The sequence below is a fragment of the Melozone crissalis genome, unplaced genomic scaffold (genome assembly GCF_028551555.1).
Source record: "Melozone crissalis strain CALT ecotype California unplaced genomic scaffold, PUWL_Pcris_2 ptg000019l_1, whole genome shotgun sequence".
Lineage (NCBI taxonomy): Eukaryota > Metazoa > Chordata > Aves > Passeriformes > Passerellidae > Melozone > Melozone crissalis.
The window spans coordinates 14,356,557-14,380,672 of record NW_026535797.1 but is presented as its reverse complement, the minus strand read 5'-3'; the positions used below and the strand labels follow the sequence as shown (position 1 = coordinate 14,380,672).

The window sequence follows — 24,116 nt, the reverse complement described above, 5'->3', positions numbered from 1 at the left end:
TTGAGGGACCCCGTCATTCCTGCTGTGCAAACTGGTATCCACCATCCCAAAGGGTGAGGGGCCCAAGGTGCTGCCAGGACATTCCACCCGTGCCTGCCTGCCACTGCCTTCTCTTCAGAGCTGACCAGCCTCAGGGAGCTCCTGGGACAGGGAAATTGAGGCTGCAGGATCCCTGCACCCACCCTCTTCTGGCTGATAAGAGCACTGGGCACCTGCCCTGCTCTGGCCTGACCTCTTCTCCCTCTGCCCTCTTGGGCATGGCCTTGGCCCCATTGGTCAGCCTCCAGAGCCCCAGATCTCCCACTCTGGCCCCACAGCCAGCCAGGAACATGGGCCAGCCAGCCCCTGCCCCAGCCTTGCACCAGAAATGGGCATTTCTCCCTGGCCACTGGGGAAAAAATGGGGAAAAAATTCAAATATTATTAGGTTTGTTCAGAGCTTGACTGCAAAGCACACTTCCATAGGAATAAACACTGTCAATTACATTTTACTGCAAAACTTTAAAAGCATAAATAAAACCCCATCTCCCACAGCCTAAGTTTATCTGTAGCCCTCTGTATTCTGTGTCATTAGCATCTTCCCAGAGAGTGTTCAGACATACATGGACATAGTGCTCACTGCTCCAAGTGTTTTCTCTAGAAATATGAGTGGCTCCTCCACCTCCCACTGTCAGCTGTCTGAGCAAGCTGACCCCTCACAGTCCCTCCCAGGCCAGTAATATCCCATTGCAGACACCCTCACAAACACACCCACAGCTCTTGTGGTGCCACACAGCCCCCTCCCCAATGCTACAGCTGCTCCACTCACTGCCCCCACTGCTCAGCCCTCTGCACAGCACTCCCCTGCACACCCAGCACAAGCCAGACACCCTCGTCATCAAATGCCAAGTCCAGCTTTTCTCCAAATTTCCATGTGAAGTTTATGAGCCCACAGCCAAGTGTTGAGGCTCTGCCACACAGGAGCTCCCACACTGGGGGGATGTGGAGCTTGCAGCAGGGTCTGGGTTCCAACAACTTCTCAGACGAGTGGGTGTCACAGCCTGGTGGGCACTGGCCCCCCAGATTCCCTGGCTTGGGAGAAGCTGCAGCTGGCTGGCAGGGACCCAGGCCGTGGCTGCTCCCAGCTGCACAGCAGCCAGGGTCACATTCCTGGGATAGCTGGGAGCTTTGCTGTTCACACAAGGAAAGGTCATCCTTGTGCACACAGGCAGCTGGTGGGAGCACCACCCGGGGAGGGCAGGGGAAGGAGCAGCCACGGGAGGCAGAGGAAGCTCAGTAGCTCCTGTCAGAGCTGAGGCGCTCCCTGGCTCCAGCCCAGCAGGATCCAGCCCTGGCACAGCTGACAGGCAGCTGCACACAGCTCTGAGCAGGGGGCAAACAAGGCTACAGCAGGACACAAGATGGGAATTCCAGTAAAGCGTGGAGAGCCGGTGGCACAGAACACCACTTCTCCAGGAGCACCTGCAGGACAGCAGGGCCAAAGCCACAGAGGTGTCAGAGTGACCTGGGACAGCTTTTACTGGTATGACACAAGAGCCAGCTGAGGACAAGAGATTTATTGATCATTCTCTATATGCATTTATATATTAATCTGTAGTAGAAAGCAGCAGTCACTAAGTGCACAGAGCAGCACCAACTCCTGCCTTTTGTCACACTGGAGACCCAGCCACACAGCCCAGTCCAAACTCATTCTCTTTCCTCCTCCGGGTTACAGCCAAATTCGGGGGTAAAAGACTAAACCTGCAGGCAGTGAGGCTGAGGAGCACACGAGTGACTAGCAGAGTCTCAGCTGAGCCAGGATGAAAGACCTAGCTAGTCCAGACCCCAAGGGACGCAGGAGGAGCTCTGAATTGATCCCAAAAATACAGTCACTTATAGCACAGTGCTGGGAAAGGTAGGGACAGAGCCCTGAGGTTGTTCTGCCCCACCCGGGAGGCGAAGGCAGGACCACGAGTAGGAAGGATGGCTCTTCCATCACTGAGCCAGGCCCAAGGGCCTGGGCAAGCACGTGGCAGGGCACAGCAGGTGCCAGAGAGCACCCAGGGCTTGGAGCAGCTGCAGGGATGGGGCACAGCCGTGGGCAGTGCTCCTCCACAGCGACCCAGCTGGTGCATGGCAAGGAAGGCTGGTCCGTCCAGCCCGGCGCTGGCAGGAGGAGCACAAGGGCAAGCGTCCTCTGGCAGGGAATGCCATGCTGGGATCCCAACACTCCAGGCTCCCAGTGGCAGAGGTGCCTGCCCGCTGTCCCAGGTGTCAGGCAGTGCAGGACACAGGAGCTGGCTGGGCCTGGTTCATCACTTGATGAGCACCTGGTTGCAGAGCGCGCACACAAACACCGTCTCCTTCTGAGCCTCCGGGGCTGGAAAGGAAAGCAAATGTCACAGATGATCCCCCTTTCCCACCATGGGCTAGGGACCCCAGCCACAGAACTGCTTCGAGAGCTGCAAATTCATCACTGCTCTGTCCTGAGCCAGGCTGTGCTGGGCATGTCCTGTCCCCCTCCCCACCAGGGCTGGGGCAAATGCCTGGGCACACAGAACAGGGGGAAGCAGCAGCTCTTCCCTCCACCTTTCAACTCACCCGTGGCTCCCATCACAGCCTTGGGGACTTTGAAGGAACAACACCTGGAGCAGAAGCTGTTCCCACAGTTACTGCAGCTCCGCTGTGGAGAAAGATGGAGGTGAGACGCAGATGTCTATCACACTAACCCGGGAATAAGTGAAAGGGGTGAAAAGTCTATACCTCCTTCCGAGAGCTGCCCACAGACTGTGTGCCAAGCATTGCACACAGGGCTCAGATAAGGCAACAGGTCATTCCTACTAGCAGACCTATGCTCTACTTCACCACAAAGGCCACAGGAAATGGACTAAACCAGGGCACAGAGCAGGTACCTTCTACAATAACACATGGGTTTGGCCTGAGGCAGCTTCCAAAGGAGTAAATAGACAAATACTGTACAACACAAGGGATCTCTGGTCCCATTAGGCTTGTGACAACACCCAGCATTTAGCTGAGGTCATTTGGGCTGTGACCGAGGCCAGACACCTGAACTGCTGGGGAAAGCTGGGGCAAGCCAGACATGAGCAACACCTCTGCCCCAGGTGCAGACAGCAAGCTGGGACAGAAGCTGAAGACTCACCCTCTTTTTGAGCACAGAGAAGGTGGCAGCACAGCCCGTGCAGTTCCCTGAAAGAAAGAGCAGAGGTCAGGCAGGGCTCTGCTGCCTGGGGCTGCAAGTGGCACAAGAGCATCTGTAGTTGTTGTAAAGGCTCGGCTCAGAGGTGACATTGCTGCACCTTCCGTGTTTGCCCTTCCCAGGAGCGCTGGGACCATTCTCCCCAAGGAGTGGAAAAGGTCACTGGAGGTGTGAGCACAGGCTAGCACACACCACACACCCTCTCCCAGTCCTCGGGTCACCACTGGGAGCAGCACAGAGCCCAGGTGCTGAGCTCCCCAGCAGCACCTGCTCCCACACTCACCGAAGTTGTTGCTGGGGTAGCGCTTGCGCAGGCGCTCGGTCAGGCGGGACACCTTGCTGCGGATCACCTCATTCTTGCTCATAAAACCATTGTCTGGGAGGCTGAGGTCAAAATCTGCTGAGCACTGAGAGCTCTCATCATCCTCCTGCAGAGAGCAGAGCCAGCTGAGCACAGCAGGGTGGCTGGGGGCACTCTGAGGGCTGCAGGGCAGCCCATGCCAGAGGCAGGCACCCAACAAACTGGGTGCTGCACCTGGCATTTCTACAAGCCACCAGCAAACCAGGCAAAGCTCCAGCTGGGAGGAGATCCCACACCCTGGCATGGCAGTACTCACCATGACCAGCAGCTGGTTCTCCTTTTCCCGCAGCATGGGACAGAGAGGAGAGTGAGCACACACAGAGTCAGAGGCACCCAGCCCCACAGTCACTCTCTCTGAGCACCCAATTTGCTCAGCAAGGTCTTTGTCCCTTTCCCACCTCAGCTGCCCCACCCCAACCAGCCTCAAACCTCAATTGCATCTTTGAACTCTTCATCAGGTTCTGCCTCCTCTGCTTCCTCCACACTGCCAGGGGTAAGGTCCTACAAGAGATTCACTAAGTTAGTCCTGCTGTTCCCCTGCCCCTGTCCAAAGGTGGCCCTGCATTTCTGGGCAGGTTCCAGGACAATGGATCTGGCCCCAGGCAGCCTCACAGATGACACAAGTGTCAGAAGGTGAGATTAGCCCCTGCCTCCTCAGACCACATCCTTACATGTGGCAAAAGGACTGAGACAAGCCCTCAGGGCAGAGAGCAGCATCCCAGTAACTCAGGAGCGGCTCACAGGCTTCCAGCAAAGCTGGCAGCTGGGAGAAGTTTGTGTGTGGAGGGACACAGGCACGGTCAGACCCAAGGGCTGACTCTGCAGCTCCCATCCCACAAGTGCCAGCCCTGCCCCTCTCTCACCTCGGCACTGGTGGGGGTGGGAGTCCGATCTGGGGCAGCAGCTGGTGGCAGGGGTTCAGCAGGTTCTGGAGTGCTCTCGAGGGGTTTGGAGCCCACACACTGCTCAATGGAGGCCTTGAGCTCCCTTATCACTGGTAAAAAGGGGAGTACAGCTGGAGTAGGGTGGCATTTCCCTGCTCCCAGCCACATCACACAAAAGCCTGATCTCCAAGTTCAAGATGGGGCATTGACACACTCCTCTGTTCACATATGAAAGCTAGGACAGAAAGGAAGCTCGCCCCCCCACCACCACCACCTGCCCCAGTTCAGGACAGGGAATGGCAGGAGCTAACATCACAGCTCAGACACATCCAACACTCCTCCAGCACGAGCCACAGAAGAGGGCTCCTCTCCCTTCCAATGGCATGTTTTCAAGCCTGTGTCATACACTGCCACAGGCACTGAATGTGTTTGAAGTCCTGAAGAGCAGGGTCAGGGATCAAGAGAGATGGAGAGGCTCACACACAGCCTGCATTGACAGACCCTGGTTTGCCACACCACAGAGAAGAAAATGAAACAGCACCTGCGCTGGAACACACATCAGGAGAGACTCTCACCTCCAACAGCTGAGCCCCAGGAGCACACCACCCACCCTGGGCTGCTGAGCACCACACCTAGGGCATCATTGCCTTCACAGGGGTTCAGGGTCTATGGCCCTGACACGGGACAGTGGGCTCATGTGAGGGAGAGGTCCAGGGAAGGATCCCTGGCTTCAGAGGGCCCTTCTCCAACCCATCTCACACAGGGCACTTCCAGCCAAGTCTCATACCTTGATAGAACTGGGTGTTGCCCAGAAAGAGGGTGCTATTGAGGATGGCCAGGACCCAGCAGAGGGGCAGCAGGTAGAGGACACAGATAGTGCCCAGTAGTGCCCCATAAAACCTGTGGAAAACAGCAGGATACTGTGGTCAATTCAGAGCAACTCACACAACAGCATAAAACTCCTTCCTTCATCTGGTGTTCTATCTGTTCTCTCCAAGTACCAAACAAATCAAACACAGCACCACAGGCCTGGCTGAGCCTCTCTCCCCACCAAGCCCACCCCAGGGTGCCTGAGCCAGCACTACTCACTGGGAAGAGACAGTGGGGTTCTCCCAGTACAGCACACGGTACACTGCCTCACAGCTGCAGCACATCCCGTTCAGAAACCCCTCCAGCTGGATCAGGCTGCGAACGAGACAGTCACAAAAAACCCCACAAATGCACACCCTCGTTCCCCACATTTACGTGGGTTACAGCAGGAGCCCCTACAGCCTCCAAGAAGCCTTTGTGGCTGCAGAGGCCCCCACAGCCCCAGCGCTGGGGAGGGCCCGGCACTCACAAGCTCTTGACCTGGGCGATGGCCTCCTGCCGCGAGAGCTGCACCTTGCGCAGATCCTCCCTGCGGATGCTGTGGTACCTCCTGCGCACCAGCTCCGGCTCCGAGGGCCGGGCCCGGCACGTCTCCTGCAGGTAGCCCAGCAGGGCCGGCACCGCCACCAGCAGGGCGAGCACCGAGTACCAGGCAGCTGCAAGAGGTGGGACAGCGTCAGCCGCGAGGGTCCGGGAACGGGAGCAGCCCCGACCCCCGGGACGCACCTTGGCCGAGGGTGAGCAGCAGGAAGTTGAGGCCGAGGCAGACCAGGAGAGAGCACACAGGCCGCTGCCACCTGCCGACAGGGGGAAGGCCAGGGACATGAGACCCGGGCACGGTCCCGGTCCCGGTCCCGGTCCCGCCCCAGCCCGCACCTACCGGAGGAGGGAGCGGACACCGTCGGCGGCGTCCCGCAGCGGCTCCAGGTAGAGCTCCAGCCGCCGGTAGCTCCGCACCAGCTCCAGCAGGTCGAAAGCAGCGGCGGCCTTGGGCGGCGACGGCTCCGGCGGGGCCTCAGCAGCTCCCGCCGCCCCTTCGGGGCCGCCTGCCGCCCCGTCCCGCTCCACCGCCTGCATGACGGGACCGGGACCGGGAGCCGAGCGGCCCCGCCGCGCTGGGCCCGACACCGCCGCGCGCTCCCGTGACGCGACGGGCGCGCCGTGAGCTCCGCGCGGCCAATGGGAGCGGCGCGCCGGGAGCCCCGCCCGCGGGGAACGGGAACGGGAACGGGCCGCGCCCGGCGCTCCGGGCCCGCCCGGCTCCGCCCGCGCTGCGTGCCCGCCGCCCGGCTGGGGCCTGTGGGCCGGCACGCCCTGGGCGGGAGGCGCGGGGCGGAGTCTCGGTGGGCTCGGTCTAGACACGGGGGTCGGTCCCGGCCCGGTCCCGATTTGGGTGTGCTGTGGTGTAGGGCTCACAGCCTGGATCCGATCCCAGTCCAGGGCTGGGCACTGATCCGGGTCTAATCCAGGTTCAGGGCTCAGTCCCAGTCTGGGTCTTGGCGTGGCCTGCATCCAGCTGTGTCGGTCACGGTGGGTTTGTCCCCGTGAGGTTGCTGGGCCGCCTCTCCCCGAGGGGAGACCAGGGAGCAGCCTCACACCGAATGCCTGGAGGGGAGCAGCAGGTTCCCCACCGGCCCTGAGCGTGGCTGGCAGCTCATTCCCTGCCCCTCCATACCCCCAAAGCAGCCAAGCCCTGGGTGCACTGGCACTGTCCTGCCCAGCGGCCTGCAGCCCTGCTCGCACTGCTCAGGGCACCATGGGCCGTCCTACAAGGTGCTTGCAGTAGAGCAGAGATGCTGGCTCCCAGGGATGCTCTGGGGATCCTGGATTCTGTCTGATGCCAAAAGTTGTAACCTTGTTATAATTCTGTGCTGGCTCTTGGACAATGAGGGTACAGTGCTGCTGCCGACTGCCTGCAGCCTCTGATGAACAGGGCATGTGTCCCATGGGCACAAGGGGGAACCCAGTGACACCTCAGCTGCAGGCCCAGGTCCCAGACTCAACTCTGTCCCAAGAGTGTGTCCCAGAGCTGTGGCCAGGCCGGGGAGATGCAGGCAGCCCTCCATTGGCCCCTGACCCACCAAGGGGCATTCCATGTGTACATGGCTGCCCATGGTGCCCTGGGCAGACAGAGGGCCCTTTCAGCACCAAGTGACGAAGCCCATAGGAATGCAGCTACATCCTGTCCTCAGTACATCCCATACCAAAGCCCTGGGACTTGGCCTCCCTCTGCTCTGTCCAGAGCCCCATGTGAGCATCAGGCTGTGCCCAGTCTCTGGACATGCAGCAGGGCCAGGGATAGCCCCTGTCCCCAAGGGCAGAGGCTTAAGCCTCTCTAGTAGGAGCAGTGGCTCAGCATGAGAGAGCCTCCCTGTGATCCCAGAGCACCCCAGGACTTCATGATTATGGCCAGAGACTCCAAGCAGAGAGGCCCCAGAGTGCAGGGCTACAGAGCTGGGTGTGATCTCAGCTCAGACCTCATACCCAGCAGATTCCAGCTCCGGCACAAAGCCCCACACACTCAGTGAGCGCCAATATTGCTTTATTTGGAAGGTGAATCCATTGGCACCTGAAAGGAGGCTGTAGGGGGATAGAGCTGGTGTGACAGACAGGGCTGCAGAAAGCCAGGAGAAGGCACTTGTGGTGGCAGAAGCACCGAGGGCATTTTGGACAGCCTGGGCCAGGGGCTGCACCAGAGTAAGGCAGGGGCAGGCGGTGTCAGGGCCCAGCCTTGACACAGGGCACAGACAGCATGTCCTGCCCAAGGTACATGGCCTGGGGCATGACGGGGTATGCACTGGCACAGCACATCATGATGGAAGTGGCGACCCAGTACCAATCCCAGACCCCTTCAAGGCCCCAGGTGAACCATGGCTGCTGCTCTACACCTCAAAAAAGGTGCCAGGGAACCCCAGGCAATAGGCAGCTGTGGCCAGCTGCTGGGGACACCTGTCTCTGATCTAAGTCTGATCTAAGTCTACAGAGAGATGGGAGCAGACCCTCCCTTGAACCGAGAGCAATAGAGACCTGCCTTCAGGCAGGGTGAGGAGGGCTTGTGGCAGGGCAGCCCTAGTGTGGCACTGCTCCAAAAATTCTGTCTCTAGGTGCCCATTTCTCTAGTCAGCCCTACATGGCGTCGTCAGGGCTTGGCACCTGGTGGGTTCTGGAGGCTGATCCAGGGCTGGGCTGGCTCCAGTGCCAGTGTCCTCTTCTGTTCTCCAAGATAGGTTGTGCTCCCACAATGCCTGGCCCCAGCTCCCCCATGGCCAGAGTGCCAGCACAGACTGCTGCAGTGCTCACCCTTCCCCTCCACCTCACCACAGTCTCCAGGCCCAGTCCCACAGAGTCCAGAGATGAAGATTTTCCAGGATGATAAACCAAGTGTGCCAGAGACAGGCAGGGCTGCAGGCTGGTCTCCAGAATCATCAGCAAGGCTGTTTTTGTCCCTTTTGGAGTAGTCTGGCCCCAGGGCTGGTTCAGTGGCTCTGGTGATTTGGAGCCACAAACCTCTCTGCAGGGACAGCAGGAGGAGAGAACAACCCCATGACTGGCTCCCCTCAACCTCTGGGGCACCTGGCCCCATCCCAGGACTACACAAACTCCAGGGCTGGAGGAATTTCCCCCCTGCCCAGAGTCACAGAACAGGTTACGGCTCCCCTTGTCCTTCCCCTCCCTGCACAGCAATGGAGGCCTTGCTGCCCTGCTCAGTTTCCAAACTGGACTGGGGTGATGCTGGATCTGGCTGTGCAGTACTGAGTGTCTCTACACCCCTCGAGTGCAGGGCAGGGAGGCACTGAGCCCTTTAGGGCTCCAGTAAGATAAAGGATGTTTTCAGGCCAGACAGAAGGAGGGGCCCAGGCTGGGGAAGCCAAGTTCAGAGCCTCCGTTAGGGAATTGTGGAGGCGCCTGGCAGCTGGAATGGCAAGATGGGGCTGCCCGCAGGTCAGGGGGGGTTATGCCCATCCAACTCCCCTAGGCACTGCTGCCCCCAGCTCAGCTCCACCAGGCCAGTCCCCCCTCTACCCCAGGGAAAAGCACCCACCTGAGCATGCAGCACTGGCAAGACCAGGGGATTTTGGCTTGAGTCCTAGGGGGGCTCCCAAAGATTGGTATCCCTCTTAGGGGCTCTCCATTTGGGTCCTTCCACTTGCAGTATCCTAAGTCTGTCCAGGGCTGGGAGAAGGGCCTGTGCAGTGGCTCGGTGTCCATGCTGTCTCGGTGCTCTGCAGGGGAAGCCGTGCTCGGCGAAGGCCTCTGTCTGTCCATCCGTCTGTGCAGGAGTCTCTGGAGGAATTGCAGTGCAGTCAGCCAGGAGGGGATGGGGTGGCAGGGTCGTTTCATCCCAAAGACAGGCTGTGTTCTGTCTGCGGCTGAGAAGGGGAGTCAAGTGGCACGGGATGTCAGATGATGTCTCGCTGGTCCTGGCAACGCCGCAACAGGCAGTAGAGGCCGGAGAAGAGGTACAGGCAGGCAGTGATGCCCCCGCAGATGGAGGCGCTCAGGTAGGCACTGTACAGGCAGTGCTGGCTGTAGCCCGGCAGGTTGCAAAAGCTTCTCTGCTTGGCCTTGTGACCCATGATGCCGGTGGCAGCTGCGTAGAGCCCCACACCCAGTGCCAGGTCGTGCACCAGGTTGGTGAGGAGCCAGCGGGAGCCCAACCAGGGCACCAGCTCCCAGCGCCCCAGCAGGCTCAGCCCGAAGAGGGCCAGGGTGAGGAGCCAGACGAGGACGGCGGCAAACAGAGCGAAGTGGGCCGCCCCTTCGTACTTATGAGCCGCTACCGTCACCCAGAAGGCAGCGCCCAGAGCCAGCTGCCCCAGGCGTAGCAGGCCCAGCGGGCTCCGCAGGAAGGCGCGATGGAGGCTGAGAGAGCCGCGGGCCGGCGGCCCCGGGGGCGGCGGCACCGTCGGGGGAGCCGTGCGGGCCATGGCGCGGCCCTGCCTACTCCGGCGCTGCTCGGGCGGGACTCAGGGCCCCGGCAGCGACTTCCTCCCTGGCTGTTGCCAAACATCTGGCACTTAGCGGTCCTCCCCGCGCGGGGCCTCTCTCCTCTCCTCCCTGCCCCGCCTCCGCGCCCCGCCGCACCTCCCGCCAGCCCATCGGACACCCGAGGGCCGCGGCGGATGCGCCGTCGGGCAGGGACCGCCGCGCCTCTCCCGTCCAGCTGCCGCCGGGGCGGGCCACAACGCGGGGCGCGAGGGGCGGCGGGAGGACGTGGGAGAGGGCGACCGATGCCGGCGGCGGGGCGCAGGGACAGCGCACCGGGACCCCGTGCGGCGGCCGGCGGGGGGCGCGCGCCGGGGCTCCCCGTACGTCATCCGGGATTCCCTCCGGAGTGCCGAGCGGCGGGGCCCCGCCCAGGGGCGAGGCCTCGCACCCCGCCCGTGACGTCATCTGCCACGTGGCCTCCAGCGAGGCGGGGCAGCCGCGCCCCTCGGCGCCGATTGGCCGTGGCAGCGGGAGGCGGGCGGGAATCGTGGGGGGGCGGGGCCGGCACGCAGCGGTGAATGAATGGGGCGCGCGGCTGCGGCGAGACCCCGGCGCGGTGGCGCGAAGCGGGTCCGGGAACGCAGCGGGCACCAGGCGGAGCCGCCACCGCCAGGTCTGTGCGAGGGGCCGGTGGGTGCGGGGCAGCGTTGGAGCGAAAGTGAGTCACGGCGGGGCCCAGCGCCCCGGGCAGGGCGGGACCGGACTTGCGTGCCCCGGCCCGAGCCGGGGCGTCTCCCGCGTTCCCGGGCGGCCACGCCTGTGCGGCTGGCCCCCTGCCCGGCATCCCGGACCGCCCTTAACCCGACGGTCCCCCTTCCTCACTGGGCATCCGCGCCGGATCCCGGGGGAGGCGGACCGGACCGAGCGGCGAGACCGGAGCCTGACGCCGACTGTTCGGTGCCCGCAGCGGCCAAGGCCACGGGCACTCCGGCCTCGGTGGTGAGCGACTCTCCGGGACGGCCGGCGCCCGCAGCCCGCGCCCGCAAGCGGGCCTCGGCCAACATCTTCCAGGGCGTGGGGCTGCGAGAGCTGCGGAGCCTGTTCCGGAGCGGCGGGGCCGAGCGGCCCGAGGAGCGCGCCCGCCTCGTCTGGCGGTACGCGGGCCAGCGGCGCATGGCGCGGGCCCTGCGGCGGCTCCGGCGGCGACGGACAGCCCAGCCCGGCGGTGGGATGGCCGCGCTACGGCGCTTCGAACACCTTCGGTAGGTACGGGTCGCGGAGGCGGGGCAACCGGGGGAAGTGCGGCCGGGCCACGCCGCTAACACACAGCTCTTGCCCGTAGGATCGCGGAGAAGAAGCTGGAGGGTGACTGCGGGGCCAAGAGGGGCTCGGGCTCCATGCAGCAGCGCTGAGCGGCTGGGCCGCGGCGAGCAGCCTTCCAAGGACCCTAAGTGTACTGGGCAGGGTGCAATGAATGGTTAATAAAGGGTGGACAGTGGTGCCTGGGTGAGGCTCTGGTTGTGTCCTGCCCATCCCTGAGTGGCAGAACCATGGTCCAGGCTGTTGTACAGCACTTAGTGCAAAGGGAACAGCCCCACATCACAGGTGAGGTGGGAACAGACCTGTGGGTCATCTGTTCCATCCTCCCTGTTTAAGCAGGTTCATCTTAGAGCAGATGTCACAGCATCAGATTCAGATGGTTCCTGAATATCCCTTGTGAGGGAGACTCCACAGCCTCTCTGGGCAATCTGTTCCAGTGCACAGTCACACAGTAACTGCCCTGGCACAGTCACAGGGACAACTGAAGAGCAAGCTACATGCTGCCCTTCATGAAAAGGAACACGAGGAAGAGAGAATAGAGATTCTCCAGGGAGAGATTTCTCTGCTGGAAGACCACCTGGCCAAGCTGGAAGAGTGTAGTGCTCAGCAGAACGGAGAAGTCATGGGGGATATTCTGAAGCTTGAGGAGCTGAAGCAGGAAGTATTCAGCCTCACTGCCAAAAGAACAAAACTCCAGGCCATGGTCCTGTGGCTGAAGGAGAAGCAGCTACAGGAAGCAGCCTTGCAGTCTGAATGTGGCCACTTCGAGGAGGAGAAGCAGCAGCTGGGCAGCCTCATCTCCAGCCTCCAGAGCTCCCTCTCCAAGAGCCACTGGGCCCAGGAGAGACTGGAGCAGCATCTGCAGACACAGGATGCCAAGAGATAGCCTGGGCAGCTGCTTGCCTTCAATGTCCAGCATGAGCAGACAAGAAAGGTACTCTGTCCTGCAGCAGCTCCAGCAGCTGCAGGCAGCCAGTGCATCCCTGTGCAGGTACACATGGATACCAGCCATGGGCCGAGGAGCCACGACCTGCTCTAGGGTGCTGCAGAGGCACAGATGTAGGCAGCTGAATGGCAGCTCTGTTATTCAGACCGTTGCATGGTTTAAATACATTACATACATTTCTACAGTGCATTAGAACAATACATTTTGGGTCAGTCAAATGCAGCTGGGCCTGGCCGGGGAGTTGGGATCTCCACTGCTGCCCCCTCTGTGCTTACACAGCCAGTGCTGAGTCCCCTCCCCATTGCAGGAGACAAGGCAGCTGCTCTGCCTTCCAGGTTCACCTGCCTTCATCCCTCTCACTCCCCAAAGGTGGGCTAACAGAACAGCAAGACCCAACACTGACTTTCCCCAGCAGCCTGAGAAGTCACAGCTCAAGGCAAGCAGGTGCAGGCAGCAGCCCTGGTGCTGTTTTATACAACACAAGCTCAGCAGCTGCTGGTAAGAGGGGCTCCCTGCCTCCCCACCCACAGCAGGCCTGCGAGATTGTCAGCTCCAGGGCAGCCAGGAGTCCATGCTGGTCCCCCAGTGCTCCCACCCATGTGGCAGAAGAGCCCCTCCAGCCCTTCCCTGGCAACCCCTGCTCCTCAGAGGGTCCCTAGGCACAGACAAGGCTGGCACCATGCTGGCTGCACAGCAGCCAGGGAGGTTGCTAGGAGAGGAAAGAAAGTCAAGCGAGAGCAGCTATGGAGCCCAGGCAGGAGAAATGGACTGGGGCAAAAGGGGAGAGCTCCCATGGGAGGGCTCTGCGAAGCCACCTGCCCTTCACATGGACAAGCCAGCACCTTTTCTGCCTTAGTGTCTAACTGCATCCAAGCCAGTCCCCTGTGTTGTCCCTCTTATGTCCCTTCCTCGAGCCTCTAGCCAGAGAACAGCCACTCATTGTGGTCCCCGCTATGCCAGTGGGCAGCAGGAACTCCCCCTGAGGAAAGCAGCGTGCACGGGGTTGGGGCACTGGAGGGACAGTGGAGGAATACAGCACACCCTCAGGGAAATGGAGGGGGTATCACCTGCTAAAGGCCTTCCCAGCCTGGCAGCTGGCATGGTGGGGAAAAGAAGGGCCAGTGGCTGGTGTAAAGGGCTGGACGGATCCTGGCTCAGGTAGCCCGTTCATCCCAGCCCCAAGCAGGGGTGCTCAGAACCGCATGCAGGCCAAGGAACAGAGGCAGGAGCAGGGTCCCAGCCATGCCACAGTTCCTGGTAGATTCCCACACCTCCCCCTGACCTCTGCCCCAGGCAGGGCACCAAGCTCCAATGGAGCTGGGGAGGGACCGTGCCCAATCTGCCTGGCTCCTCCAGTTCAGCTGCAGGTTCCTCCAGTCGCATCTGCTCGCTCTACCCTGAAGGTCGAGTCCCAGCCACAGGAGGCAGCAGTGGCCCAGCTCCTCTCGCAGTGCTAGTCCGAGGTGGCCAAGCCCTGCCCACGGCTCCCGCAGCTACCACCATGAGAAGAAAGGCTTCCGGCTCTGGAAGCTCTGCGTGTAGGACTCGCTGGCGGAGCGCTGGTGGGAGCGCGCTGTTTCCACAATCACGGGCGGCATCTGAACCAGGTGCAGAGGGCTTTTCCCGTCCTTCAACGCCTGAGTCAGGTTCAGAATCTGTATGGCACAACAGCAATGCCTGAGCTGCCTTGCCTGAGCAACAGAGAGCATCCACTCCAGGCAAAGGCAGGACAAGGTTTCCCACCTCATCCGTCTGTCTTCCCTATGCACAGCTTACCTGACCTCTCATGACAGCAATCTGCTTGTGAAACTGTCCCCTGTCAAAGCCAGGGTCTTTCTGCAAGAGAGACAGCAAAGAACACAATGAGATCCACCCACTGCTTCATGCAGTCAACAAGATGCCTATTCCCCAAGTAAGCCATACCCCTGTCCTGTCCCATGGGTTTCCTGCTTCTCCCACATTGAATCTTCAGCTTCTGGCAGAAGGATAACCCTGCTGTGTCTCAGCCCAGAAACATTGTCAGGAGCTTGACGACCTCTCTCCCTGCAACCTTGACAGGGAGTTCCCCAATACGACTCCTGCTTTTCCTCCTCCCACATCATCTTCACCCACTCCTCCAGCTCACCTTGAAGAGCTCATACAGATCTTCCTCCAGGTCCTTGACAAAGTTGGGGTCTGAAATCTTGGGAAGAATCAGGTCCTTGATCTCCTGTGAAAAGGGGATTTTGGCCTGGGGCAGCCATGCCCAGTAGAACGGATCTGTGGAAGAAAGCAAGAAACATTAGAACTGGGGAATGCAATGCATGGTGCCACGTGCCCCTGGGTGCCAGCTTCCCTGCATCTGGGACACAGGGTCCAGCATCTTCCTTCTGCAGTCTCTGCTGAGGAGCTGCCCATGAACCCACAAGTTGCAGAGGTTCTAGCCTAGCCCTAGCCCTCTCCTCTACAATCCTTGGAAAGGATGCCCAAGCATGGAGTTGTGCAGCTTGCCATGGTGCCTTGGCATAGCCTGGGGGACTCACATGCTCTCCAGGAGTCCGGGTGTTTCAAGGGAAAGGCCAAACCGTTGTCTATAGCAGCCAGCTTGATGATGGGCTCCTTCACCACCACCCAGTCGCTGTCCTGGAAGGAAGTGAAGCATGTCACAAGGAAGTCCTCCCAGCAGGAACAGTCCTTCTCCTACTCCCTTCAGCCCCACCCTGGCTACCACAGAGGCACAGCAGCCTCTTGCCTGTAGCATGGCACCTTAACCACAGGAAGACAAAGACTGCTTTGGGTGGGTAGGGGGACAAGGCTGTTTCCCCCCCAGGCCTCACTCCAAGGTCCAGCAACACCAGTTTCCCCCACAGAGTTCAGCTGCATCCTCACAAAGTCCCACTAGGCCACAAGTCACGAACACAAATGGTAACAAAAGGCCCAGCAGACAAGATAAGGCCTCAACACACTTGGAAACCCAAAGCAGATGGGAAATTCCTGTCCTGCCTGCCAAACTGGCAGCTTCCAGAAGTAGAGTCCCTGTGTTGCCCCTGCCCAGGAGCAGCCACTCACCCGCATGCCCGCGCTGTCCAGGGGACAGTCATACTTGATGAGCCAGTTGTCATTGCCCCGATCTGCAGGGAGATAAAACCAGCTGTGTCACCACCAGGGCCTCCCGCACCAGGTTGGGCAGAAGACTATTCCTCCTCTGACCCAAAAGTGAGACAGACACATTTTAGGCACTAACTCCCAGTGCTGCAGTCATGGGAAGCCACATCAAGCCCCTCACAGACAGCTCTAGAAGTGCCAGCTCCCAAGAGAAAGGTCAGCCTGCAAGCCCCAGAGTGCAACCTCAATCCCTTCCAGCCTAGCAGAAACTCAGGAACACGATGTGAAATGGGATATACAGGGGCACACTTAGGTGCTGGATTTCTGGATGTCCCTGGATCCTCACAGTTGGCAAACTTTCACCTGAGCACCATGGTAGATACAGATCTGCCAGTAAACTGGCCAGCAGCCAGAGCCTCAGGTGGTGAGCAGCCCAGCAGCTGCACTCTGCCTAGAGGCAGATGTCACCCGGCAGCAGCTGAGGGGAGAGGAGTTTCAGGTGCAGGGAAAAGCCATGGAGACCCTATCTCCCTCCCCCTTCTCCAGCATGGTAGGACATGAAGGAGCAGCAGCATCCATGGCAGGCAGCTGGCCCTACCTGTGTTCCTGATGATGTAGTCCAGCACCACCAGCCGCTCGAACTGCAGCAGCAGCTGCCGATTTGTGTTCTCCGGGAGCGGCTCGGCTTCAAAGCGCCGCAGCCAGTAGTCTGCATCCTTGTAGCCTTCCACAAAGAGCTGGAAGGAGCCCACCTGAGGCAAGGACAGGCTGCATTACACAAGGCCACGGAGGCCAGGGAGGGGCTAACAGGCAGGCATGGGGGCTGGCAGCCCTACCTTGGGTGGCAGACCAATGCGGTTGAAGCGCTGGCCAACCTTCGGCACCTTCTCCAGGGCCAGCCTCTTTCCTCGGGACTTCACCCTGTCAATGGCACTGTAGTTAAAGGTCTCACTGGCCAGATACACCACCTGCAGGGACATGAGCACAGTCAGAGGGGCCTCTGGCAAATCACAGGACTGCCCAAAAAGACACAGCATTTCCCAGAGCTCTGCCCAGCACAAGGATCCCCATGGTTTGAGCAGGGACAGTCCTACTCTAGAGCACTCAATCTCCTAGGCCAGCAGTGCACAAGATAAGGTGCAAGCAGAGCTGTGTGGAAGCACACAAAAGCCTCCCCAGAAGAAGCTCCCAGCAGCTGTCCCCTCACCTTTGTGCGGGGAACAATGTTGAGTTCCAGTTTCTGGTCTACCAGGCTGGCACCTGCCTCTGACAGGTAGCCCTGGTTCAGGACAAGGCAGTCTCTCCCAAAGCAGCATGGGCAGCACAACTTCTGCAGCCACTTGGTCCACTTGGGGTTCAGCTGTCCATAGGGCTCCTCATTCTTGGGCTTGAAGACGCCAATGATTTTCTGTGAGTGGGAGAAAAGAGACTGAGTCCAGGAACTGGCAGAGCTGGGACACTTTTCTCAGCCCACAGCAGGGATACTAAGGAACAGGTCCAGAACTGCCCCTCATTAGGACAATAACCAGCCTCCTGGGATCAGGCAAAATTCCACAGCTCCCAGGAGGGAGGTACCCAGAGCTGGGAAGAAGCCCTCTCCAGCCAGTATCCCATCCCACAAGAGCAGAGTGCTGCCCAGAGACCTTTATACCCAACAGGAGTCCCAAAAAACACCAATGATGATGCAGTCTCCTGGTAAACACATCAGTCTCATCCCAGTGACCTTTGGATGGCGGGGGAGAGCTCATCGTTGGTCATTATGTTCACACAGGAAAGGGACAGGATAGCAATCCCTGCCCTGGCTCAAAAATCCATGGAACAGAGCTGATCCCAAACTGACCAGAGGAAAAGGACCACAACAGCCAAGCACCTGCAGGACCCCTGAGGAGCCAGGGCTCTGTGCTGGGGAGTCCAGCAGAAGGGCTGACTCTCTGGATACACTGTGGACAAGAGGGCACAGGCAGCCCCAAACCAGCCACCAGCTGGTACCAGCGGCACTCCCAGCCCCTCAACCCAGCCTCACACACATGCCAACCCAGCAGTGGGGACAGCAGTGTAGATATCCCCCTGCTGCAGAGGGCACAGAAGCCTTGTGCAGGGCACTGCACCACCACTGAGCCAGCACTGCCATGGCACACAGACGAGAGAAGGGCTGGGACAGGAGCAAGGCCACCTGTCCCCACAAGTCAGGCATCCCTGGGGGATGGCAGTCCCTGCTCTGGAGTGACTCAGCATCACATGCAACCAGGCCTTCTCCCCATGGCCACTGCTAGCCCTGGTCTGAGTGGGCACCACTTCCCCAAGCTGAGCTCCTGCCAGAATGTGGAAGTAGAACATGAGTCCCAGTGCTCCAGCAGGGAACCTTAATGCAATCTCAGGGGCCAAAAGCCAGGCCAGAGCAAGCAGAGCCAAGGCTCTGTCCACCAGGAAGACAGAAGGGGAGGGTTTGACGGAAGAGGATCACTTGAGCCATGTCCAGATCACATGGTGGAGCCCCACTTGCCCTAGGCAGGCAGGAAGGCAATCCCCGCACCAGCCCCACACGGCTGTCACACGACTGTCAATATATCCAATATATCCATGTTTGGATGTAAGCCCACAAAGAGGCCTGTCAGGAGCAGCATGAAGCGCTGTGCTCCATGGAACCAGTCCAGCAGAACAAGGCCCAGGCAGACAGGGACAGCATGGAAGCAGACAGTAGAGGCCTGGCAGCACAGCATCCCTTTCCAGACAGAGCCGTGCCGAGAGCAGCACTGACAGGGAAAACAGGTCTGCCTGGTGCCAGCAGCAAGGCAGAGAGAGCCCAGCCAGCTCAGGGGAGCAGCTGGCAGTGGGGTGATCATAACCACTGGGGCTGGGCAGCACAGCCCTGGAATGGCTCAGGCCTCAGTAGCCTCAAGGGAAATAATCAAAGAAGAAAGTTTCCCCCCCAATATCTTCCTCCTGCTGCTCACAATATCTACATGCTGCACTCTCTCCCGTGCCAGCAGTGGGATGTTTTTGGTAACCCTGGGCAGCAATCACAGCAACCAGTCACACACCACATTTGCTGGCAGCAGGATAATCTGGGGGACCTGCCAGCTGACAGCACCAGCAGTACACAGACTCTGACTTCTCACACTCATGCTCCAGCAGCCATCCTTGAGTTTTGGTCTCCTACAGCCAGGCAGCCTCCAGCCTGCAATCCCCAAGTAGCTCATCTGGCTGCCCACTCCAGGTCTCATATTGGGCAATAGGAGGGAGCTGGCCCGTGGCACAAACGAATATTTCCACACATGCCATCAGGTGAGCTGGGAACTGCCTGCAACAGCTTCCAGGAGCCGGCTTTCACCCAGAGAGGAAAAACTAGGACACATCAGAGACCACAGAGCTCACTCCTGATTCCCTGGAAGCAGCCCAGCACACACGTGGCAAGGGAGCCACAGGAAAGAGCAAGAGCTCAAGTAATTGGGCAGGGAGCAGCAGGTCACAAGACAAGCCAGCCTGTGCTGCACACTCATCCGGTCAGTGGCACAAAGACGGCTGCCACACAGCCCACCAGGTCTATAGGGGACCAGCCACATGCCAAGGACTTTGTCTTCCCTATACCAACCACGCAGCCACAGAGAAGACATCTCGCTCAGTTCAAACAACAGGCCAAAACCAGCTCAGCCCACAGAGTCACAGCCCTGGGGCTGGAGTCACTGTGTTCAGATGCCGATGCACGGGCCCGTGGGAGGGGGTGACCCTTCCTCTTTGGGCACAAAGCCGCAGAAGAGGTTCAATCAGCACTTGGACACTGCTGCCCCGCACTCTCGCTGCTGCTCCCGCTGTACTTCTCCCCGGGGAGGCTCACACCCTCTCCGGTCGCTCCTAGCAGCCCTCCCAGCGTCCCGCTCCCGGCCGGTGCCGCTCAGCGCACGGGCCTCCGGAGCTACGGGGGCGGCACCACCACCCCGGGGTCGGCCGCGCGGGGCCGGGCCCAGCTCACCCCCTGCGGGTCCTTCACGAAGTAGCTGCCGCTGGAGCCCTGCGAGATGCGCTCGGGGAAGATGCCGCGCTCGCTGGCCAGCTCAGCCCGCCGCACCACGTCGGCAAACTCGGGATCCTCGGGGAAGTCGTTGCGCTCCCGCTGCGCGGCCGCCGCTGCCGCCGCCGCTGCCGCCGCCGCCGCCTGGGCCTGCGCCTGGGCCTGCGCCGCCGCCGGGCCCCGCGCCCCGCGCTCCAGCAGCGGCTGCCGCTCGCGGTCGCGGCCACCGGGGGAGCCGGGAGGGGAGGGCGGCGGGGGCGCAGCGGGCGGGAGGGCGCGCACGGCACCCCCCGGCAGCCCGTAGTCGGGGCCCTGCGCCCTCTCCGGCGACACCAGCGGGCTCGTCTCGTCCATCGCGCCGCCCGCCCGGCCCCGCCGTACCGCTGCCGCCGCTTCCGGTTCCGACCGCGTCACGGCGCCCCAGGGGCTGCTCCGCCCCCCGCCGCACCCCATTGGCTGCCCCGCCCCACGTCGCGTCACGCCCAACCCGGCCGCTGCGGCCGGAGCCGCGGGCGCGGCTGCAGACATGATACCGCTGGGGCTAGGTCGGAACCTCTCGCGCCTCGAACCGTTCGTTCGGGGAGGCCATGGTGTCTTCGCCCCCGGTACACCCCCGCCGAGGCGGCTGGCACCAGTGCCCTCCACAAAGATGGACGCTCTGGAGTGGCCGTGCCCATTGCTGCCCTTCACAAAGATGGCGGCAGGGCGGGGGCACTGCCCCTCTGCAGCCACGCCCGCGGCGGAGAGCTTCTTTCCCCACACAAAGATGGCGGCCGGCGAGGGCGTGCTGCGCAGCTGGCCAATGAGCAGCCGCGTTGCTAGCGGTTGCCATGGAAACAGCCAACGGCGAGTGGGGATGGACGCTGGCGGCGCGGCACCGCCCGGCGGGGCGGGTGCTGGCAGGGGCGGTGGCGGCCACCGCCCCTCGGCGGGACCTGCTGGGGAGCGGTGTAGGCGGACGGCGCGGAGCCAGGTGAGCGCGGGCCGCGGGTCCCTGCGCCGCCCGCCCCGCCCACCCCGCTCCTGAGCACGCACCGGGCCCGTGAGCATCGCCACGCGCGTCCCGCTGATGGGGCGTGCGTGTATCAGCCGTGGGTGCATGAACACACCGGGGTGCGGGTGCATCAGCCGTGGTGCACGGACACGGCGGGGTGTGGGTGCACGGACACACCGGGGTGTGGGTGATCGCTCACAGGAACAGAGACACGACGGGATATCGGTACAGCGGGATGTGGGTGCATCACCCATGGGCGCGGTCACGCCCCCGGACACGCTGCCCAGGCGGGGTGTGCGCGCATCCCCCGTGGGTGCGTGGCGCGGGCGGTATGTCCGTGCCTCGGCCCGGGGATCTGTGGTGTGGTGCAACGGGGTCGTGCCCCCTCGGCCGCTGTGCGATCCGGGCTGCGCGGGGCGCGCCGCCCCTCCCTGCGGCGGGCGCGGTACGCGGGGCAGGCTCCGGGTACCGGGAGCCCAGCGCGGGCGGGCCCGGCTCCTGGGCAGGCTGGAGTGCTCCTGGAGCGCTGTCCTCCGGCTGAAGCGTCACAGGCCGTGCTGGCCGTGTCACAGCCCGCCGCAGCATCCTCTCCTGCGCCCGGCGCGGTTGGGCAGGCTGCAGGGCGGGAGCCGGCGGTGCGCTCCCGGTGCCTCCCATCAGCAGAGAGCACTGTTCAGTCGCTGCTCGCCTGGGCTGGGGCCATTTCTCTGACACAAAGCCCTGGCAAGTTCTTGTTTTGCTGCTGTTTTGCCACGTCCTGCTGCTTCATGTGGTTCGGTACCCACCTTTTGGGTGATGTGCAGCCGGCTGTGAGCGGATAGACCCCGCCTGGATGCTGGGAGCCCCTTCCCATCTCTGGCTCTGCCTGAGCTGCACCGGCAGCTGCTGGAGAGGCAGCGCCCAGCCCACCTGCGGGGCTGTCTCTGTTCTGGTGCCTTCCCTGTGTGCTGGCGAGAGCTGTGCTGCGAAGTAGGGCTCTGCGAGGTGTGCAGGGCTTCAGGGGATGCTTGCTGTTAGCAGGCAGGTTTGCAAAGCTTGGGTAGCTGAGCAAAGCCCTGAAGCCCCAGGATCCTATCTCTGCTGTCCCTCTTGGAAGGAGTGTCCTGTCATCCCTGGGGGTAAACCAGGTCTGCCCATTCGTGATGCTGAATCTGGAAACTCCACAAGCTCTCTGTTCCCTCTCCTGAGATACTCCCCTGAACACAATCCAGCAAATCCATCTCCTCTCAAAAATGCTTGTTTCTGTTTGGAACTGCCTCAGCAAAGCTCATAATGGCTCCTGGCCTGAGCCTGCACAGTGCAGGACCTCTGGGATTCTGCTGGAGTGCCATGACGGAGGCAGCCAGTTCATGACACACTCCTCTTCCTGCCACTCACTCACATTTCACAGGGCTGTGACCCCCGTGGGCTCACATCTCCCTGAGCCCTGCAGGGGGGCGGGCAGCAACCCGAACCTGGCGGCTGGGGTTTCAGAGCCTGGGCAGGGCAGCTGTGCTCACCTCCTCATCTGTGCTGTGCCCTAGCAGTGCTGTCCCCAGGGCAGGCAGGCAAGGGATGCAAGGGCTCTGGGCGAGCTGAGCTGCTCTCCCTGCCCAGCAGCTCTCTGTGCCTCTCCCTGCCAGCTCTTTTCCTGCTGTGCCGGAGGCTGTTGCCATGACCCTCACCAAAGGCTCCTTCACCTACTCCAACGGGGAGGAGTACCGTGGCGAGTGGAAAGAAGGTGAGATGTGGCAGGAGGGAACGGTGCCACCTGTGCTGGGGGACAACAAACCCCACATTTCTGCCCAGCTCCACACTGGGGCAGGTCCCACTCTGGCCAGTGCTGCCCATTTCTGCTCTCACCCAGGTCGCAGGCACGGCATCGGGCAGCTGACGTTTGCTGATGGCACTGCCTACGTGGGGCACTTTGAGAACGGGCTCTTCCACGGCTGCGGCGTGCTCACCTTCTCCGACGGCTCCAGGTGGGCCCGGCGCTCCCGCGTGCACCTCCCCGAGCATTCCCCCTTGCCGTGGGGAGCTGCTGCCTCAGGAGAGCCTCCCACACAGGTACGAGGGGGAGTTTGTGCAGGGCAAGTTCAATGGCGTCGGGGTCTTCACCCGCTGTGACAACATGACCTTCGAGGGCGAGTTCAAAGGCGGGCGCGTGTACGGCTTCGGTGAGTGCTGCACGGCCCCTGCTCAGCTCTGCCCCTTCCAGCACCTCCCTGGCCCCATCCCGGTGGGTGCAGCTCCCTGCCTCTTCACTCCCAGCCCTTCCCTCCCCTCCCCAGGTCTCCTGACCTTCCCTGATGGCTCGCACGGCGTGCCCCGCAATGAGGGGTTCTTTGAGAACAACAAGCTGCTGCGGCGGGAGAAGTGCACGGCCATCATCCAGAGGGCCCAGGGCGCCTCCAAGTCTGCCCACAGCCTGACAGCGTGAGGGTGCCTGCATCCCCTCCCACCAGAGCAGGGACCCCCTGCTTGGGCACTGGCTGGCCCTGGAGAAGGGCTGTGGCACTGCTGGGTGCCTCCCTGCCCTTCGTCCCCTCCAAGCGTCCTCCTGCCAAACCCCTGCCGCTGGAGGGGATGGGACCCTCCGCTCTCCACCCAAGTGCCCTGGGGCAGCCGTGGTGCCTTCTCTTTCTGGCTGTAGCCCTGGCACCTGCTGGAGCAGCAGAAGGACAGGGTGGCAGGGGCTTGGCCCCTCTTCCCCCCAGGAAGACTGTGGACCACTACAGCTGCTAGCCAGCTGCAGAGGATGGAGCAGGGGGGTAGAGGCTGGTCCCTGACCCCACTGCCAGGGTGCCTTGGCTGGAAGCTGCTGACTGAACCACGTGCCCCCAGAGGGGCAGCTCCTGGCTCACTTTGTTGCCCTGGTCCTGGAGGCAGGATGGGCACCCCGGGCATGCTGTGGCCTGCACCCTCAGCTCAGGGTGACTGGCCATCCCCCCGCATGCCCAGGGTACGGTGACACTGTGTCCCCAAAGAACCCAGCCTGCTCTCAGGCCAGCCAATGGGCTGTGTTCCCCTCCTCCCTGTGCCAATCCACCCATCCACCCACTGCCTTGGGAACACCAGCAGCACATCCCCACCAAGAGCGACTGGGGAATGCCCAGCCTGGTGCATCTGCTGCACGCTGGTGAGGATGGCAGCAATGGTGAGCAAGGAGAAGGGTCAGCTGGAGCCTGGAGTGAGGACTGAGCAGGGCTGCATGGAGTGCCAGGGCTGGAGCAGGAGGCCTGGGCAGAGCGGGGATAGAGGTATGGTGACGGGGCAGGCAGGGGGCACACAGTTCCCCATTTTGCCCCCACAAGCATCCTTCACCTCCCCACTGCATGCTCACCTTCACCCCCAGTGTGGTCTGGCTGGCTGTGGCACTGGGCTCCCGGCAGCCCTCACTGCCCAGTGCAGGGGCTGTGCCTCCCTGCCAGCCTCTGCCCACACCGGGCCCCGTGCCTTGCTGTGACCCTGCCTTGTGCTGCTGCCTGCACGGACCTCAGCTGAGTAAACCATGTTGCCAAACACCTGTGCCATGTCTTTTTTGC

At 61.7% G+C, this 24,116-nt stretch overlaps 5 protein-coding genes across 6 annotated transcripts; 2 read left to right on the top strand and 3 right to left on the bottom strand.

Annotated features, from left to right (window-relative positions):
* Window positions 1-1,540: 1,540 nt before the first annotated feature.
* ZFYVE27 (zinc finger FYVE-type containing 27) lies at window positions 1,541-6,424 on the bottom strand. 2 transcript variants are annotated; one of them, XM_054276813.1, is made up of 12 exons: window positions 6,191-6,424; window positions 6,037-6,107; window positions 5,780-5,966; window positions 5,530-5,625; window positions 5,228-5,340; window positions 4,420-4,550; window positions 3,986-4,057; window positions 3,813-3,833; window positions 3,479-3,623; window positions 3,139-3,185; window positions 2,580-2,661; window positions 1,541-2,358 (listed from the first exon to the last, which is right to left on the bottom strand). In XM_054276813.1, the coding sequence occupies exons 1-12, from the start codon at window positions 6,385-6,387 to the stop codon at window positions 2,294-2,296; spliced, it is 1,227 nt and encodes a 408-aa protein (XP_054132788.1). In that variant the 5' UTR covers window positions 6,388-6,424; the 3' UTR covers window positions 1,541-2,293. The 2 variants fall into 2 exon arrangements, with proteins under 2 accessions (XP_054132788.1, XP_054132790.1); XM_054276815.1 differs by lacking the exon at window positions 3,813-3,833.
* A 2,927-nt stretch (window positions 6,425-9,351) lies between these two features.
* Window positions 9,352-10,238, bottom strand: MARVELD1 (MARVEL domain containing 1). Its single transcript, XM_054277341.1, has one exon. The coding sequence runs from the start codon at window positions 10,236-10,238 to the stop codon at window positions 9,711-9,713; it is 528 nt and encodes a 175-aa protein (XP_054133316.1). The 3' UTR covers window positions 9,352-9,710.
* Window positions 10,239-10,821: 583 nt separating this feature from the next.
* Window positions 10,822-11,790, top strand: AVPI1 (arginine vasopressin induced 1). Its single transcript, XM_054277294.1, has 3 exons — window positions 10,822-10,912; window positions 11,207-11,501; window positions 11,582-11,790. Exons 1-3 carry the CDS (start codon window positions 10,822-10,824, stop codon window positions 11,649-11,651), a joined length of 456 nt encoding a protein of 151 aa, XP_054133269.1. The 3' UTR covers window positions 11,652-11,790.
* Window positions 11,791-12,617: 827 nt separating this feature from the next.
* Window positions 12,618-19,952, bottom strand: PI4K2A (phosphatidylinositol 4-kinase type 2 alpha). The gene is made up of 9 exons (XM_054276863.1): window positions 19,560-19,952; window positions 16,797-16,997; window positions 16,426-16,557; window positions 16,188-16,341; window positions 15,554-15,615; window positions 15,028-15,127; window positions 14,631-14,764; window positions 14,282-14,341; window positions 12,618-14,160 (listed from the first exon to the last, which is right to left on the bottom strand). Exons 1-9 carry the CDS (start codon window positions 19,950-19,952, stop codon window positions 13,999-14,001), a joined length of 1,398 nt encoding a protein of 465 aa, XP_054132838.1. The 3' UTR covers window positions 12,618-13,998.
* A 548-nt stretch (window positions 19,953-20,500) lies between these two features.
* MORN4 (MORN repeat containing 4) lies at window positions 20,501-24,085 on the top strand. The gene is made up of 5 exons (XM_054276980.1): window positions 20,501-20,571; window positions 22,215-22,312; window positions 22,439-22,553; window positions 22,639-22,748; window positions 22,863-24,085. Exons 2-5 carry the CDS (start codon window positions 22,246-22,248, stop codon window positions 23,009-23,011), a joined length of 441 nt encoding a protein of 146 aa, XP_054132955.1. The 5' UTR covers window positions 20,501-20,571; window positions 22,215-22,245; the 3' UTR covers window positions 23,012-24,085.
* The last annotated feature ends 31 nt before the right edge of the window (window positions 24,086-24,116 follow it).

Excerpts from the sequence above, each read along its gene's own strand:
- PI4K2A (XM_054276863.1), bottom strand. The coding sequence starts at position 19,952 with ATGGACGAGACGAGCCCGCTGGTGTCGCCGGAGAGGGCGCAGGGCCCC. Across the intron at positions 15,128-15,553 it reads TGGACAGCGCGGGCATGCGG|GACAGCGACTGGGTGGTGGT; the intron begins GTGAGTGGCTGC and ends ACTTCCTTCCAG. Across the intron at positions 14,342-14,630 it reads ATCTGTATGAGCTCTTCAAG|AAAGACCCTGGCTTTGACAG; the intron begins GTGAGCTGGAGG and ends TCTCTCTTGCAG.
- AVPI1 (XM_054277294.1), top strand. The coding sequence starts at position 10,822 with ATGGGGCGCGCGGCTGCGGCGAGACCCCGGCGCGGTGGCGCGAAGCGG. Across the intron at positions 10,913-11,206 it reads GGCGGAGCCGCCACCGCCAG|CGGCCAAGGCCACGGGCACT; the intron begins GTCTGTGCGAGG and ends CGGTGCCCGCAG. Across the intron at positions 11,502-11,581 it reads CGGCGCTTCGAACACCTTCG|GATCGCGGAGAAGAAGCTGG; the intron begins GTAGGTACGGGT and ends TCTTGCCCGTAG.
- MARVELD1 (XM_054277341.1), bottom strand. The coding sequence starts at position 10,238 with ATGGCCCGCACGGCTCCCCCGACGGTGCCGCCGCCCCCGGGGCCGCCG.
- MORN4 (XM_054276980.1), top strand. The coding sequence starts at position 22,246 with ATGACCCTCACCAAAGGCTCCTTCACCTACTCCAACGGGGAGGAGTAC. Across the intron at positions 22,313-22,438 it reads CCGTGGCGAGTGGAAAGAAG|GTCGCAGGCACGGCATCGGG; the intron begins GTGAGATGTGGC and ends GCTCTCACCCAG. Across the intron at positions 22,749-22,862 it reads CGGGCGCGTGTACGGCTTCG|GTCTCCTGACCTTCCCTGAT; the intron begins GTGAGTGCTGCA and ends TCCCCTCCCCAG.
- ZFYVE27 (XM_054276813.1), bottom strand. The coding sequence starts at position 6,387 with ATGCAGGCGGTGGAGCGGGACGGGGCGGCAGGCGGCCCCGAAGGGGCG. Across the intron at positions 5,626-5,779 it reads ATCGCCCAGGTCAAGAGCTT|CCTGATCCAGCTGGAGGGGT; the intron begins GTGAGTGCCGGG and ends TCTCGTTCGCAG. Across the intron at positions 4,551-5,227 it reads CAACACCCAGTTCTATCAAG|TGATAAGGGAGCTCAAGGCC; the intron begins GTATGAGACTTG and ends CCTTTTTACCAG.